The sequence below is a fragment of the Excalfactoria chinensis genome, chromosome 3, assembly GCF_039878825.1.
Source record: "Excalfactoria chinensis isolate bCotChi1 chromosome 3, bCotChi1.hap2, whole genome shotgun sequence".
Classification (NCBI taxonomy): domain Eukaryota; kingdom Metazoa; phylum Chordata; class Aves; order Galliformes; family Phasianidae; genus Excalfactoria; species Excalfactoria chinensis.
In genome coordinates, this window is record NC_092827.1 from 89,905,656 (window position 1) to 89,923,836 (window position 18,181).

Sequence of the window (18,181 nt, forward strand, 5' to 3'; positions counted from 1 at the left end):
GTGCCTCAAGCTAAGGCAGCCCTTCCCAATACCACTGTATATCAGCCTCCTGCCCACATCCACTGATTGGCTGACTTGGTTGGAAAAGCTCTGAGGGAGCCAAAATGGTTTGTCTCATCAGGTTTGCTGAAGTTTGTATTTGCATTTCTGTGTTTGCTTTACTGACTTCTCTCCAGTGCCTTTTCTCTCACTAAATTCCAGTGCCTTGTGCAGAGCCTGATGCTCAAGAGCACCTCTTTCACCCCTTTAACAGGGAAAAAAAGCCATGCAGATGTATGCACACTTGCCCAGCTGTTTCACCAGCTTCAAAAAAGATCTGTAATAAGTTTGACTGACTGGCCTCTCACACTACAGACTTCATGTCCAGCTGACCAGCATGATGTGCCATAGGGAAGTGCTGGTTTTACATGCAAACCCAGGAGCCCAGCTAGCACGGCACCATCTGTGAGCACCTGCTAGTTCAAAAAAGAAGCCAAATATACCCTAAAAAGAATTTCTTGCTTTCTCTTGTTTCCCAAAATGCCAACTTTTGTCAACAAAAACAGAAGGGGAGATTTTATATGTTGAGGCTATGAGACAGCCCTGCAAAACTCACACCTAACACTAGTGCCAGAAGACTATAAAATGCTTCTTTCCTTTCCTTGCCCAAATCTGCTCTCTTTTTTGGTTCTTTTGATTCCCTTTTGGGCTTTGATAGTGATAAATCAGTTTCAAGGTCTCTGAGCACCTGAGTGTTGATCACTGGAAGTCTGGGACTGGTGAGACTGAAGCAGGAGATGGTCAGGGTGAGTTAGAGCCCCTTCTCCAGGAACCAGACTGTGCCTGGGTCAGCACAGTGGTATATGGCAATGGAAACTCATCTTTTATATCTCCTAGGTCAGTCCTTAGTCTCTGCTGTCTTCTGAAGCTGGATGACCTGAACAAGTGATCGGAGACATGCCTCTGAACATGCGTGGGGACAGGGCTTTCTAGAGGTTTTACAAAAGGCGTTTCTAGCAGCTCCCCTTGGCTCCGTAGCTTCGTCTCGATCAATCTGAATCTCATGCAGAAATGCCTGTGCTGCACGGAGCACCCTGAGTACAAGCAAGTACCTACTTCACCTAGGAGAGAATGTCAATGGAGCAGACATTCAAAATGGAAGTGCGGGATGGTCAGCACTGGCAGCATTTTAATAAAAGACTGATTTCCCACTCTGAGAGACAGTGCTGTGGAGTCTGTCCAAAGAAACAGAGGCTTCACAGTCTTTGCAAGAGGGAAGACCATTGAAAGCATCTTGGTTTGATCCTCCTGTCTCATCTGAGACTGAAAAACAACTCCCACGTACACATCCAACTGCCCCTCACTGGATCCTACACAACACAGCTGAGGACCTCACTGGCTTTCCCAACCCAATCCCCAGACCAGACTGGGCAGAGATGGATCTTTCCAACAAACTCTGCCGTTGTCCTTACCTGGCACTGATGTCCCCAGCGCCACAAACACGACCGCAGTGACGGAGTCCTTCAAGCCGATGGTGCAGCCAAAGTGGGACGCCAGGTCACCAATGAATGCTGTCAGGATGCCAATCATGAGGATGGAGACAACAAAGCAGGCCCAGCCGTTCCAGTAGTCTGTCGGGGGTACAAAGGCGAAAAGGACCTTCCAGAAGACGGTCAGAAAGTGCATCACGTAGTCAAAGCAGGAGGGCAGCTTCTCCTCCCCACATTCATCGTCATCGTCGTCTTCCCCTGAAAGAAACACCTGGTTAGAATCACCCATGCTGGGGGAAGACTGATTTATAGGTGTCAATTAACTCTACATACCATGACGAAGGAGCTACTGGGGAAAGCTAAATAAGGCAATGACCAGTCTGGGAAAAGTCCTACTCAGAACCCGGCTGGGGGGCAACACTGCACACGTATCACTTGGCTTCAAAGCACTTTTGCAGTTCAAAACCAGCTTGTAAACTTGGTTTCTCTAGAATAACTTGATGGAAAATCACGTGTTGGTTGGCTTCAAAGCATTGCGCTCACCATGGCGGAAGCAGTAGCTAATCAGGAGCATGGTGTTATTATTTTGGCTGATATAAGTAACCTATTCTCGTGAACTGTGGTGGATATAAGGAACATTTTCTCAGCCTGGGAAGCTTATGCCTGCCTTTTTTTTTTTGCTTGTTGCACAAAAGCTGCTACTGGCAGGATACGCTGTGCTGTGCTGACACTGTAATTTTGCAGCAGGTATTTTAATCCTTTTCCCAAGCTACTTGGCAGCAAGACTACTGTGGATCTAGATCTGTAGGGAGATGATAAAACAGACTGAAAAATGAACATGAGAGCTACTGTCATAATGCTCATCCACATCTGTCTGTCATTTTGTTAAGCAGGAATAATGGCTCTCTTTTGAATTGCCGGCCAGATCCTGCTGAGGTAAATTGAAATGCAGAGCGAGGCCGGGCAGTGATATGGTCAGGAACATGATCACCTGTTCCAGGATGTTTTGCTTGAGGAGCAAAATCCTAGCAAAAATGTAGGGACAAACTTCTCTTTCCCAGATGGAAGGGATGGGTCATTTCCACTAAATTATGCCACACTTATTAAATGTCTATTAATCACTCTGTTAGCACTGATGGTAGCTGTGTATTCAAGGCACGACAGTGGTAGGGCTTTCACAGAACTGCAGCCTTTACATGCGTCACAGAGATGAGATCTGAGTACCAGTGATTATCTTTGCTTTAATATGGGATGCAATTAAATAATTGATTCTGGCATAGATTATTTTAACCATATTAGCTATGAAACCTGCAGCGAGGATTGTCTTGCATGATATGTTCATTCTCTATCTGAAATAATAGGAGGCTCTTGGCTGGAGGCTCTAAGAATAACTATGCTACAAAAAGAGGGATGGCAATTTGAGGGGATAGCTGCTGCACAATGTCCTGTCCTCATTTTTAGATGCAAAGGGTAAATAGTACAGCCATCACTTTTAATTAATCTGTGCTGGGCAGAGCTTGCCCTGTATAGTAGATCGAGGTAGGAAATATGAGCATTCCCCCATCCTTTTCAAAGCCAAATTATCCAGGTGGGCTCAGATGGACTTCTGCTGTGATTTAATCTAAACTGGTTGATTTTGTCTTAATGCTTGCAGACACAGAACCCAGGCTGGACTGTAATATCCAGCCAGGGAGTTGTAATGTCTCCAGTTGTTGAAACAACAACCACCTTCCACAGAACTGGAAGAGTTACTGGGCTGCAGAGCCATAAACGCAGCTGGCTGGAGGAGCAGGGGCACTGCTGTCCTGGATGCAGGGGGTCAAGGGCAAATTTCTGGACATCAGAGGGGGATGCAGAGGCTGTCTTCAAGGCCTGTTACCCTTGCACAGCCCCCACTGCAGGGAGCACCAGGGGCAGGGAGCAGTGCCACTTCCTACCAGCACCATCTGTGCTACTCTGAATTGAAACACAGCATTTGCACCCCAAAGCTCTCTCACTGAAATCACTTTTCCCTTCTGCCACGTGGTAGCAGCCAGGGTGTTTCTCTGCTGTGCACGACAAATACACTTACTGCAGTAGATTTCCCATGCGCCAGACAAGGTGATTTCACCAAAGGGTTTAAGCCGCTGCCTTACTTATGCAGACATTGTAAGTAACTGCCACCTGTTTTGCCTCCTCTTGCTCCACTATGATCCATATTACTACTACATGAGGGTGAGACACGATCGAGGCTGACTAATTCACCAGGAGCTGCAGACCAAACTCACCCGCACTGACGGTAATAGCCTCAATAAACTGCTCTCTCCAGCTGTTTGTGCCAACCACCAAGGCCAGGTTTGTCTTCTTAATGAGCTTGTCCACCGTGTTCTGCAGATGGAGATGCAGAAGAGAGTATTAGGGCCATCAGGCTGGTGATGCTGGACTAAAACCCGCCAGTGCAGGTGCTTACGGCTGTATGTTTATGGATAAAGCTTAGCAGATGCTACGTTCAGGTCAAGTGCCCCTGCAGTGAAAGCAAATCTAAGTATCAGCAGTTCCTCTTGTTGCCACTCATAAAGGCCTTTTGAGCCTGCTCACAGTGGGAGTTTGAGTGGTCTCGGTGGAGGTTTAACAGCAAATAGCTGTGAGGTGCCGCAGCTGATGTTGTTCACAACACTTTGGCAGGATTTTTTACTGGGCTTCTTCAAAGAACTGTAAATAACTGGAACTTGAATAAGGCACTGCCTCAGTGTGCTGCTCAGGAGCAGAAGTTCAGTGCTGCTGGGGAAGGCAGGAGATGCTCCTGGGAAGGCTTCATCACAGAGCCACAAAGACTGCTTGCATTTAAGGTATCAGCCCTTTGCCATGGGAGCCCCATGACCAGGGGGACCACTCTATGAGGATTCCATGATCAGGGACCACTCAAGACTGAATGTAAATAGAGTGTAAATCATGGCTGTGATATGGCAAGGTTATACTTGAAAAAAGCCTTTTTGCATAACAGTGATCACAGACTGTTGTCTGAGCCCTTGTGATGTCAGGAGCCGCCCTGCTTTGCTGTGATGCCATTAGCATGTGTTTGCCAACGCCGCGCAAACCCAAAAGCCAGAGAGAAGATGAAGGATGGAGGCATGAGACGCGAGCAATACCTTGAACTCATAGGATTCCTCAATGATGACTTCAAGCTTGGTGTGCTCCCCCAGGATGGGACGCCCCATCTCTGCGATTCGACGCTCTTCCTCCTCCTTGCTGGTCAGTGGCTGCTTCTCCTCATTCTCCTCTGTAAAGCAAAGAGCCCACCTGTGAGCCAGGCCTGGCCGACCACTCCCTGGAGCTGGCTTCCCATCAGCTGGTTGTCGGGAAGCCTTTGGGGAGAGCACGAGCGACAGAGCAGGCAAGAAGAAGGAGGTCACAGAGCGACAGACATGGCAGTTTTGCTGAGAAATGCTAGCAAAATTGGTTTGCAATTTGTCTAACCTTAGGAAGGATTGAATTCACACTTAGAGTGGAGGAATTGACTGCTGCCTCTCCTACAGGGTTGCTGGGGGGCACAGATGGCCACTAAAGCCGCTATGATTCCCAGCCCTCCAGGTCTGTGGTTAGCACATTTCCATCACCTCATTGCAACCAGACAAAGCTGCCTGCAGCCCCAGGACTGAGATGGACACGAGACCCTCCTGAGCAGGGCTTGACCTTGAGGGAGAGCAGCCTGGCATCTGCAGAGCATGGGGTTGGAGGGAAGAGTTGGGCTTGCACTGTGTGAGGAGCCATCCCCAAGGGCATGGACTGGTCTCAGTTCTGAGAGTGCTGGCAGTGGCAGGACTGAAAGAGCCATGGAGCTGCTCTACACCTTTGCTGACGCCTTTGCAACCTCAAGGCAGGGGATGTTTTGTCACTGTCCCCGTGCAGACCCCCATGTTGCTCTCTGCCAGCCCACCCTGGGGACGATCAGAAGGCCATCAAGGGGGGCCGGGTTTGCTGAAGAAATGGGTTAATCTGCCTGGGTCAGTAAACAAACACACCAATCAGTCTGTGTTAGACCCCTGGGTACCTCGGATGGTGACCACGGTGCAAGGAAGAGGACGTTCTCTAGCCTGTACCTTCCTGAAGACAGGTTTGCCTATCGGAGCGATCAACAGGAGATCAGTCGGAGGCACTGCATGCCCCATGCACACCCATGTTGTGCTGTTAGTAAACTCTATGTCCTACTGCACACGGGGTTAGCGTGGCTCCCACCCGGCTGCCCCACTGCCTGCAGAGAGCTGCTCATGGCCAGAACCTTGCTATAGCCTCAGGGATCACTGACAGTGCTCCTGAGGGGCTGCTCTGCGGCCTGCTGGGCTTCTTCCCAGCCATCATGTCCTGCCGAGGGCCACATGCATAGCAGGCTGGGTGCGCTATGAGGGGACACGGTGTGAGCGAGGGTGGCCTCACCACCTGCTTACCCTTCCAGAGTTTCCCTCCAGGGTGGAACAAAAGCAAAGAGGAAACCAAGAGGAAAGAGTAGGATGAGCATACAGCCATTAAGAGGGGAAGGGGGAGGGACAGGAGGAAAGCAGAAATCCATACCTGTGATGGTGAAGCCACCTAGACAAAACCAAAAATGAGAGAGAAAGAAAGAGAAAGAGAGAAAGAGAGGGTTAGCATCCTCACAGCATCCCTCTGCAGTCTACAGTGACATGGAGGTCCTTCCCTGCCCCGCGTGGGGATGGGGGCTGACCCCTTACTTCTAGCCTGGGGATGACATGGGGACACCCTGCCCAAATGCATTTGTCATTCCCAGGCACATAAAGTAGCCTGCCAGGGGCCTTGGGGTGCTTCATTTCCCTCCCCGCTTTCCAAACAGGAGGCATCACCTCTTCCAGATGTGTTGTCCAATTCTGCTGTCCCTAAGTCACCAGCCCGCTCTATTTTTGCAGTATCAGTGTAGGAGGCTATGGGCTAATCTGCATGGTGCAGCTTTGTGATCTGGGATTATTGGCAGGTTTGCCATGGCTGTTACTACTCCACTCCCACAGCTCTTTGCTGTGATGGGTTACCGCTCATTAACAATAATGACTTTTGGGCTCTATTCCCCGGGCTGATGGGGCATCAGATACCTGAGCTTATTTAAATAGTGCTGACCGCCCTAGAAAAGAATGTTGTGAGCAAGGAAAAATGTCAAACAAAATCAATCGTCTTCCGAAAATATGCAGACAAACTGGAAAAATGGAAAAGAAAAAGGAATGCGCGCTTACCAAGCTCATTCAACAACAGCGCTGTGAAGGAGACAGACAGAGACAAACACAGAAGAAGAAAAGTAAATGAATAATGAAATCAAAAGGAATATTCACAGAAAAACTCCAGATCCCAGGGCAGAGCTTTCAGATCTGTAAAACTGCAGGATACCATTAGTGTTGAGAGAGATGCACTAAAAATAACGGAACAGAAACGTTTCATGGGACTGTGGATTAAAAATAAAGATGACTGCAGACACGGGGTGGACATGAGATAAAAGGCACACTCCCAAAATTCATTTTTCCCCTTTGAATCGTATGTGCAAGATCTTCCATTGGTCTCGGGGGCAGCCTTGCCTTGAAGGAGGACACAACGTGTCCCATGTGCAGTGGGTAATGGTTTTGACCTCCTCCAGCTGCTTAAAGGGGAGCAAGAACTACTGCTGGCAGCTGCGCTTCTGACATATGGAATGAGAGGAGAAAAGTCTGGGGCAAAGTTTGGCTGAGGGATCTGCTTACTCAACATTTGAGCTTTTTGAAATGAAAGAAAAAAGCTCTCCCTTGGTGCATCGTGGGTCTCTGGCTCCCAAGGCACAGGCCGCAGTGTGGCTACACGGCCCAGTGGTGACGTTTCAGGAGTGCTCCCATCTGCAGGCTGTGAGCACCGCTCACCCCGTCTCGCTGCCTCTTGTAGAACCAAGCACAAAATCTGGCTCAAGAAAAATACCCAGCACAGCATGGCCAAAGCATCAAATAACATCCCTTTAAATCCTGACTTGCCTTTCAGCTAGCTAGTTTGCAAAACGGAATGTCTCTCAGCTACTCTCAATTTGTGACCAGGAGGGTGAGAAACTGATTATTTTTTTTTGTAGCCTGGCTCCTCCTAGCAGTTCACATAATGCAGCTAGCCACAAAAACCAGCTGGAAACCTGACAGAGAGGATGGCACAGATGACCTGCACGGCACCTGTTTGGAAGGGAAATGCAGCATCACTGCCAGATATTAGGCTGAAATGGAGTGGCACCTCCCTGCTCAGCATGGGGACTGCTGGGGACCCTCTCTGTCCTGAAGGGTAGTATGTGCCAGCCCCATGGCTGCTGCAGGGAGAGCTTCTGTCCCAGAAACCAGACAGGCAGGCCAACCATTCCTGCCAATTCGTTACAAAGGCTTTCATAAGGGACTGTTGTAGGGCAACTAATTATCTTAAGTAGCTCTAAAATTGCTTCTTGCTTGGCAACCGATAGCGCGGAGGATTAGCCTTGACATTAATTTTTAGTTAATTTCTTGGGAGAAAAAAAAAAAAAAACAAAATAAAAAAGAAAAAAGAAGAAAAAAAGAAAGCTTGGAAAACGAAGTGAGCCATGTCTTTTTGGGAAGGTTTGTAGTTGGTTGAGAAATGGTTTTATTTTATGTAATGAAAGAGGAAATTGTTTTTATTATTCCTATGAGGAGCTATTATCCAGTGCAGAGCCATGAAACTTTATTTGAGTGTAACCTGATTTCTCCTGGATTGATTGCATCTTACGGCGTTACCTGCTTGTGCTGTGATTCTGAGCTATTTTCAGACCCCAGTGCCAGCTTAAAAAAGACTGAAATGACTGCTCTGGCCATGCATTTTGCTTCAAGAGGAGGCTACTTTATCTTCTGGTAAAAATGATGCAGTGTTGCTTGCTTCTGGAGGCTGGATTTTCTACTGAATTGAATGAAGCTGCAGCTGCAGGGTGGCGGGGCGATACGCTCAAAAAGCCCATGGGGGCTGGCGATGCTCATCGTCCCCTGCCTGGATATCGGGGGGAGCCCTCGCCAGCGAGACAGAGTCCCCCCCAAAACAAAAGAGAAAAGAAAACAGAGTAAAAAGCTGCAGGGGCCAAGCTTCGAAGGAAGGAGGGCAAAACGGCCGGGAGCCAGAGTGCGAGGAGAAAGGAGTGTGAGAGTAGGGAGACACAGAGAAAAGCGGACGGCAGCGTCTCAAGAGCTGGTCTGGTGTTACTCTCACACCTTTCACTCCTCGTCGTAGCCACACCGGGTCCCCAAGCACAAGGAAGAAACTGCACTCTTTCTCATACTCCTCACGGTCAAGTATTCTAAGGGTAATGAATTTCCTGTGGGAACACAAGACAAAGGCAAACACATGATTGGCATCGCACGCGCATGCAGTTCACGTCCGCCGTGGTGCCGAGATGGTTGGGGAGGGAGGGAAGCGGCTGCACATCCCAATGGGGCAGGCGGGGAAGGGCAGGAGCATCCCTGCGGGTTTCTGGGGGCACCGCTCCTGCCCTTTTCCGCAGGCGCTGCAGATGTGAGCTCGGTGTTGCAGGTGCTAGGTATGAGTGAGCCAGACAGGGACACACAGGCTGGGCTCAGCCCCGGAGCACGTCCCCCACCTTTCTTCTCACTCATCTCCACCAGCCGGGGCTCCCCGATCTCTAGGTAGAAGGTCTTGTTTTTCTCATACTCCTCATCATCTATCACCTTGATTGATATCGTTTTGCTGGAACAGAGAAGAAGAAATAGAGATTCAAGAGTAAGGGGGGAAGAGGGAGGAGGGAGACAGGGAGAGGAGGAGGGCGGAAAGGCCAGGAGAAGGCGTCTGCGGAGAGAAAACAGTGGGTTTGGTAGCACAGCCGGAGGGGCAGCGCAGCCGAAAGCAAAAGGCAGGGGCTGAGAGGCCAAGAGGACGAGCAGGGAGGTCCACGGGGTCAGGGTGCCTCCAAAAACTCTAGGTGCAAAGCATCCCCTCGATGGCTTGCTCCCACTTAACCAGCCCCAGCACGGCAAATCCACAGCAGGACCATCATCTTTTCCATTTGGGCTTTGTGGGCTTTGGTGGACGAGTTCAAAGGGGATGCAGCGGTCCCATCTGCTGCATCCTCCTAGGCAGAGCCCCTCCGCCTGGCTGACAGGTATTTGGCAACAGAGGTGACGTTTAACTCTCTTTCAGAGCAAACACTGCCAAGCACTGGGAGGAACAGCCAGGATGATTTCTTGTGCTGTTCGCTGTGAGTCAGAAGTGTATTAAGTTTGCCCTTCATGCTTATAATGAAACCATTTACTCAAGAGTAAGCGATGGCTGTGAAAAGTGTAACAGTGCAGCACAGTATGGGGTAATGGTATCTCAGAATGAATATCCGTAATAATTTGTTCTGTTTGTAATTATCACTGCAATGGTTTTGTACGTAAAAGAATGGTTACCAAGCATGCAGCTGATCTTGCTATGCATTGATGAGTTAGGGAAATTATTGCGTATTAAAAACTTAATGCTCTCAGCCAAGCTATCAGAGGACCTGACAGAATTAACAGAATGGCACTATTTCAGAAACATTACTCGCCAAATCAGTAATTCTCCTGGCAACTCCCATTAAAATGCATTCTGCATCTTCCCTCCAACATATGAAACAAAGCCCTTCTCAGGAAAGTTAATTAAAAAAGCTGTCTTCAGCAATGCTGAGGGCAGCAGAGCTATCAAGATGTAAGCTTCCTATGGGTGTGCTCTGCCTTCCCACATGCGGCATTTCTGAGCGCTGCAAAATAATTCTCTTTCACAAGAAGAAACCTGGAAGAAGAAAGCTGCTCCAGATGCTCAGACCCAGCACCAACAGGACTTGAATATGGAGCCTCTTGGCTGAAAGTGCCACTGCCAGTAGGTGCTGCTGCAATTAAGTTTTCTGTCTGGTATTTGCAGTGTGTGAGCAAGTGCTGTGTTGGGCGGACACGTGCACCACTCCTTTTTGCTGCACAAGGCTGGGAAGAACAAACAGCAAGTCTGCTCACTGGATGCATTTCCAATCAGCAAAAAATTTGCTGAGGCAAATTTGTCCCTGGAATGATACTGCAATCCCAGAGAAAAGACTTTCCTTCTGATGATGTTTGAGACCACATCTGCTTGAGAAACAGCTATGTGGAAATAACACAGATTATTCTTAGAGCATGGCTCATCTTCCCCGCACTGCATTTTGCCTCCTGGATTCTGCAGAGCACCCTGAATCCCTCTCCATTGTGCCCCAGATGAAGTTCTGGGTCCTCAGTAGGAGAAGAGTTTTTGTCTTACCCAGTGTTATGTTCCAATTAAGTGCATGGGAGGATCAATCTGACCAGCGATGCATACTCTGCTGGTAAAAGAAAGCACTTGCATCATCCCAGCCATTCGTGGTTATTGCAGGGGAGCTGGTGCCATGAAACATCACGGACATTCAGTGCACAGACACTGTGTCCATGGAAGATGGATAAAACGTTGGGGAAATGTGCTTGGTGCCTCCTCTTAGCATTGCCAAAACCCATGGAAGCCATCTGGGCCCAGCATCCCCCCTCGGTGCTCGCACCAACAAAAAGTTGGGCAGAATGTTGCCAAGGAGAAACCAGTCAAGCGTCTGCATTTCTGTACCAAAAACTGCTTGTCCCTGAGTCTGTAGCCAAGGCAATCTCTGAGGGAATGATTTTCAGCTCATTTCCATGTACCAGGAATCAAAGAATGAAACAAACCTTGCAGAACTGCGGCTCCAGCTCTTCTCTCCCAGAAAGATTATGTCTTCACAGACCTGACATCCCCAGCCTTGCTCCAAGCCCTGTGCTCTCCACCAGGATAACAGCTTTCTTTTCAAATCATGCTGTTTCAGTCAAACTGCAGAGCTCTTTCAACACAGCCACCCCACACAGCCACCCCTGGTCACTGTAGCTCATGTAAAGCTTCAGTACCGACCTCTTGGTTGGCAATGCCCCAGAAGAATAAATACTCTATGAGCAACCTTGCATATGAGCAGGGATGGGTCCATGCACGGTGAATTAGCACAGGCTGGCAGGAACCAGATGGAGGGCAGCAGAGGAATATTTCTCTGCAAGTACTTTTTTGACCAAGGCTACGTCAGACTATGGCGGCAACGCAGGTGTGAGGAGCTGGGACCCCCACCTCAACTATCTGCCAGACTTGTCTCTCTTGCGTGGTCAGAAGTGCCTGGTGGCAGCCTGCCTGGAACTTACATAAATTTTGAACCTGAATATCTGCACAGTGACTGGGCAAATCCTCCATGTGCTTGCAAAAATCCTGCCACTCCCAATCCAGACGGTATCATTCAGTGACGTGAAATGGCACAAGCCCCTCTCATGACTCAGACAAGTGTCGAACACAGCAGAGCATCAGCAATTGGCTCCAGAGAGATGCAGGCAGGACGTGCTGGGGGATGGCCCCCAGAGCACTCGTCCTCCTTGACAGGACCAGACGTTCAGGAGCAGAGATGTGTCAGGTCCAGCATGCATGTCTGGCTGTCTGCTCAGGCTCACCATGGAGAAAGATAGCTTTCATTACAGCACAACACATCTGTTCGCTCTCTTACAGAACCCTAGCAATGACTTTTTAACACCGCTTTTGTTTTTTCCTTGTTTTTCCTTCCTTCAAGTGAGAAACAAGGCCAGCTACCCCCCACCCTTGGAGATGTGTGAAGCTTGCCTAAACTACTGCTTGTGCTGGGATGTTGGCCCTCTCAGCAGAGGCTGAACCAGAGACCTTCCCCCCCTGCCCACCTTTGCCCTGCTGTGCACCTAGATCAGAGATCTTGTGGCTAAGAAAGCATCACTGTGCTCAGACCACACTTGAGCTGGAGCTGAAATAACTAAGTGCTGCATGTAGCCAGACACAGTGTGCCCAGTGGGACATGAAAATAAACATCTCTAAGCACAACCGACCAACTGATACAGCAGTCAGCAGCTAGCTTGATGATAAGCACGTAGCATGCTTATGCTGCTGGGACAGGCACTTATTCCAGAATCAACAGAGACAATTATGTTCTTATGCAGCTTGTCACCCATTCAACTTCCAGCGATCACCCAGGAGAGCTATATGTACAGACTGGAGGACTTCCAACGCCAGATTCATAAGTACAACATCCAGAGCAGAGGGCTGTAATGTCCTAAGTTCCAGTCCCACAATAACTAAGCACTTCCCAGCCCAGTGGGTCAGTGACGGCACTAAGAGAATAACCATGAGGGATGCCTGCTCTGGAGATGATGTTTTGAAAACACATTTGCTGGGGCTGCCCATTCTAGCCTGTGTTCTTAAGACTCCTGCAGAAAGCTGTTGATTTCTCATACATCTGCTTGTCAGCCAGTCACTTACGTAGTCACAGTTAAAGCTAGAGATGGTACATGGCTGGAAACACTCCCTGCTTTGTGCAGCTCACATGGGCATGGTGCAGAGGGGCAAGCATGGCCCAGGGGGCAGCTCTAGGGCATAAAAATAAGCATCAGAGCTGAGTACAACCAAAGCCAGTGGCCAAGGCCAATTGAACTACACCTAAGCCACTAGAAGTGGGGAGCAGATCCCAATGCATGGCTGGAGACAGCCATCAAGAGCAAAGCAGATCTTTCTCTTCCCATCCCCACCTTCTCCAGGGTCTGTTCTCCATCTGTCTTGCTGTTTTTACCATTTCGGTGAGCTCTCATCTGCCTGGAGACTGCAGGGGTTCAAGGCCCTGTTCACGCTGTGAGAGATGAGAAGAGCCCTGGCTGCTCCTGTGCCTCCCTCTGCAGCACTCACTTTTTCAGACCCAGACGTTGGAGAGAGTTTTAGTGCACTTAGCAGCTTCACTGCTCACAGTTCTGACAGCTACTCGAGGAGGATAGTTGTCTTGTTGCTGGGAACTAAAAAGGTGGAGATGAGGTTTTTCCTCCACCGGCTGACAACAAAATTGTGCCCGATAGCAGGAGGTGACAGCTCTGTGTGCAGAGGTCCTAAGATGAAAGTGCTCATCCTGGCTGCAGTTGACACGCATCTGGCAGGGGACATGTGAGAGGCGCATGCAATGTCCACTCTGCCAGCACAGAGACACCTGCTCCCAAGGGACAACAGATGCAGTTGAGAACCAGAATGTACAGAACAACTTATCACATGCGCTTTGTAGCTGTTACCCAGGGGTCCCTGACAGAGGGGAAGGTTCATTAGAGTTTCTGTCCCTTCCATACAGGGCTACGCTCTGTGGAGGCCTCTACTACCCACCTGTATGGGGAGGGCAGCAGTAGCAGGCTATGATTCTGTGTGGAAAGACACGAAGATTGTGTAGCCCAACCTTGGCTCCATTTCATGCCAACAGACAGGAGATGTCTCCTGTGAGGAGTCTCATTTCTCTGCCAGCTCTCAGCCACCAGTTCAAGCTGCCTAAGGGCCATAAAATGTCTTCTGGGGGACTCCGAGATTCACAGAGCTCAGATTCAGCCTCTTCTTCAGATGCATGACCACTAAAAATCCAATGGAAGGCAGGGGGAGCCATTGCAATCTCCTCCAGCACAAGCAGAAAGGCAGAGCAAAACCCCTCACCTCCTCTAGGGCAGGCTCAGAAATAAGACCTGCAGTGGGCGTGCGGAGGATCAGCAACTCTCTGTACCAGCAGCATGATGGCCCTGACCTCCCAAGGGACAGACTTGTGGGAGTCCTACAGAAACACACTGGAATAGGGTGGACAAGACTCCCGGAGCCTCCTGGCAACTCAAAGAGCACACATATGGAGCGTTACAGGTACTGTATGTCTAAAGAGAATTTGTTACATTTGTTTATTTTCTGAGGCATCCTCAGTGGTTTTGAGAATTATCAGGGGGATGGTCAGATCTGGAGGCAGAGGGTGTCCCTTCAGCTTCATCACTGGCAGCGAATGGATCTGCCCTATCCCTCTCCCTGTGGTTAACACCTCGAGTCAAGAAATGACCATCTCCATCTCTGCCAGCTTTATCCCAGCAGCACCACATGGGAAATGCACAGTGAAACACCTCACTTCACTCATCCCCTACCTACCAAAAAGCAGAGAAACATTATCCTCATCCTCAGATAGAGCTACAGACCTGAGTGACCATCCCATCAACAGTATGGAGACCATGACAGTGACCACCAGTAACAGAATCACCCTTGGTTCAGAGGTTTTTCCCACTTGCGGGATCTGATCTGAAGAGTTCCCTTGCAAAGATGTCCACTGCCTCGCATCATAGTTTAAGGAGAAGTATGAGACAGAGAGCATGCAGGGTGCAGGGTACTGCTCTGCAGGATGGCCTGGTAGTTACCACAGCACAGTAAATCCAAACTCCCAGCTAAATGGGTGTGAAGGAAAGTGGTCCAAGCTTTGCTCTTGTCTGTGGCTGCAATTGCTCAACTCTGGAATGACAACAACCTGGCCAAGTGGTGAAAAAAGCATCCCAGGGCACTGATGATGCCACGGCTCTACTGCAGATTCTGGGGGTGGACACTGCATGGCTGAGCTGTGGGAACCAGACAGGGCTCCTGGCTTGCTACATGTCTGACTCCCATAAGATATGAGCTTTGGCGTGCTCAGTGTGACATGCACTTCCTTCTACTGGGCTAATCAGACCACCTCGGAGAATAAATTGCACAACTGACTAGATATGAAGGTAAAATAGAAATGGGAGCATGAGGGGAGACAGTGGTGATGGCCATCCCTGACCCCACGCTGATGGAATCCCATGTTTGTGTGATGCCCCATGAGTCACCCTCGCAGGGCCCTTTTCAGAACCGGCGCTTGCTTATGTAAAATGTCCACGCTTGATGAAAATGTGCCTGAAGCGTGCTGCAAACATGACATGGAGGGCAAAGGAAAACCTGCCTGAAGCTAAGCCTGACACTTGCTTTGGGAAGGGTAAAGTGAGCAGATTTGATGAGGCAGCTCAGTTTGCAGGTCCAGCAGCCCAGATCTGAATGGAGCTGCACAGCCTAATGTCTTGAGAAACAGTGAGCACACCAACCTGGGCACTGAAATTCGTGAAGGGTGGGGAAACAATCATTTTCCCCTCACTTCTGGAGCCAAAATTTATTTGGCTGCTCTTATTTTCTTTGTTGCCCTGCACTTATTTTTTTTTTTTTTTATTTTTCCGAGAAATCAAGCTCGCTGAATCAATGCTTCTAAGAGCACAGATGATGTGTTGTCATCTCCCTGGCAGCATGAAACAACTGCTCCTCTGGCCTCAGGATGCATTAAGTCTAAATGACAACACACAGCTCAAACACACAACGTCGGTCTGATCCAGAGCATTGCTACTAGAAGAGCCTTGGTAAGGCCTTACCTGTCTAGCCCATTCCCCCACAGCCTTGTGGAGAGGCAAGACAAGGGAGGTGGTTTGCAGGGGCAGCAGAATCAATGATTTCACATGCTATGCTGAATGCTGCTTTAATTTCTGTTTAGGAAGGTTGTATTGGGCAGGATTTTCAGATCAGAAACAGTGCTTTTCTGGGGGAATCTCTGATGTTTGCTCTGATCTGACTGTGAATTTTGCACTCTAGCTCTTGCACTTGACTCATCTACCAATGTCACACTTTGCAAAAAGCCATGATGCATTCTGGTGGTGCCCCAAAACAAGACCCAAGCCCTCAGTCCCACTTAAAGGTATCACCATCCCCAGATAGCTGAAGGTGTGATCACCCCATGGGTCAGGACAAACTGGAGTTTTGCTGTTCCTTCACAGTCCCTTAGCTGTGTACGTCAAGTGGTGGTGAGCACCTGGCACAAGCTGTCCAGGGAGGTGGTAGAATCACCATCCCTGGAGGTATTCAAGAAGAGACCAGATATGGCACTGAGGGACATGGTCTAGAGCAGTCACAGTCATGGGTCGGTGGTTGGACATGATAATCTTACTGATCTTTCGAACCTTAATGATTCTATGATTCTATGAACTACCTCGTAAAGTGCCTGCTGGAGGCAGGACCATGGGGACATTGAACAGGAGACATTCCACCTACATCAGTGTCTGGATCTCCAAGGACAGCATCACAGACAGTGCAATGCAAGTGGCAACGACCAGGAGGAAAAATACATTTAATGTGAATTTGATCAAAAAAACCCCTAACAGCAATTGCTTAAGGCGCCTGGGAAAGCTGACAAGGCAGAAATAACTCATCCCCTGGCACTGCACTGCCTTGCCCATGCCAGCTAAAAACTTTCATTACTTCCAAAAAATTCAGCTTGTGCTGCAAGCAAAGGGTTGAGTGTCCAGGGCTCAGTCTAGCCCAATACTCTTGCTGCATATCAATGCTTGCAAATGCCATTTCTAAGAAGCCTTCAGAGTTCAGAGCCAAAAGTTGGTATTTTACCTCTTCCCCCACCCCTGCTTGTTCTCATACACATTTTCCCCAAGAGAAAGCACTTGGAAACTCATTCAATTGCTTCTCGTTTCTCCACACACCTGAGTACACAGACAGCTTTTCTGTACAGGCAGGTTCCTCTTTACAACAGTAATTGCTCCGTTCTTCCAATAAATGCTCGTTGCCCTTCTCTGTGTGTGCCTGGCATAGTTGCCATGACTATGCTCCTCAAAGGGAAGACATCACTCTTATCAAAATGATTTTGGCACTCCCCAAAATGAATTTCAATGAGCAGCAGCCAGCAGAGGGGACTTCTCTGCAGCCTTATAAATTATTTAGCAGACCTTGCTGCTTTTATGCTGAGTAAACAAAACAGAGCAGCATGCAAAACCAGGCAGCGAGGCTTCAGCACCAGGAATCGAGGCTGAAGGAAGCCCAGAACACATCTGCCGTGCAGCTCCAGTGCTGCCACTGCAGAGAAATGGTATATAAGAGTCAGTACTGCCTCCCTGCAAAAGAAGGTACCTTTCAAACTTCCTGGAATGGGTTTCAGTGGGAGGGATGCATCTGGTGTTTGGTGCCAGCCCCAAAGGTCAGCCTCCTTGTTTCAAGATGGGAGATGGAGGCATTCCCCACAGACCTTTGGAGCAGTGACCCAAAGGCTCCGATGTGAAGTCCAAAAAGCATCTCACCATCACTACTTTTATCTTCTTTTGCCTGGTGATTGAGCATGTGGCTTTGAGACTGAGAATGTGCCTGTGGTTCTGCTGTGCTGCTCACACCAGCATGCCTGCTGCTCTTGACAACTGTTCAGACTTAGCAAAACACGCGTGTGTGTGCACACACACAAGCTGCTGAGCAAAACATCTGCCCTGATTGCGTGTGCACATTGATGCAGATGTGATATGTATCTGCAGCCCAGCACAAAGCAAACATCCTACCTCCTCTCCCTGCTGGGGCTCTGCAGATGCTAATGGGCTTTTGAGCTACAGAAGAGCCTTTTGATCTTTTATGAGCTCGTCAGTGAGTGTCACATTGAACTTTTATTAGGAGAAGTTGTAAGTAATTGTCTGTCAAGGAAGGTTCCGGTGCAATGCTCCTGTTTTAGCAATTTAAATGACTGGCTGCAGGGTGCCCACATGCTCCAGCCTCCCTTGGGCCATTCACCTGTGCTGGACCAGACCTGGCTGTAAAAATCACAAAGCTTGTGGGCATCAGGCTTCAAACACCAGGGATGCTCATTTCTGAAGACAGGAAGCCCACCCTTAAGCTTCACCCTAGTGCTGTGCAATGGCCATTTCTTCCCAGCCTTATCAGACATCTTCAGACCTCTGGGAGCTGCTAGAGCAATTGGTGCTCAGCCCCTCAGAAGGACCTTTCTGAAACTGCCACAAGAGGACCAGAGGACCATCGTGGCCTTCCTGGATTTGAGAAAGGGATGACGTGGACAA

The 18,181-nt window shown here is 49.1% G+C and overlaps 1 protein-coding gene across 8 annotated transcripts in view; it reads right to left on the reverse strand.

Annotated features, from left to right (window-relative positions):
• The window catches only part of SLC8A1 (solute carrier family 8 member A1), an 80,815-nt gene that overhangs the window by 2,363 nt on the left and 60,271 nt on the right, over positions 1–18,181 (reverse strand). Inside the window, exons 3-9 of one of the 8 annotated variants that reach the window (XM_072333286.1) lie at positions 9,049–9,155; positions 6,686–6,706; positions 6,018–6,035; positions 5,894–5,908; positions 4,598–4,728; positions 3,737–3,836; positions 1,452–1,727 (exon numbers count right to left, since the gene is read on the reverse strand). In XM_072333286.1, coding sequence (XP_072189387.1) covers positions 1,452–1,727; positions 3,737–3,836; positions 4,598–4,728; positions 5,894–5,908; positions 6,018–6,035; positions 6,686–6,706; positions 9,049–9,155 — 668 coding nt within the window. Of the gene's footprint in view, positions 1–1,451; positions 1,728–3,736; positions 3,837–4,597; positions 4,729–5,893; positions 5,909–6,017; positions 6,036–6,685; positions 6,707–8,662; positions 8,767–9,048; positions 9,156–18,181 lie in introns of all 8 variants that reach the window. The other 7 variants (XM_072333289.1, XM_072333287.1, XM_072333288.1 and 4 more) reach the window with 7 other exon arrangements.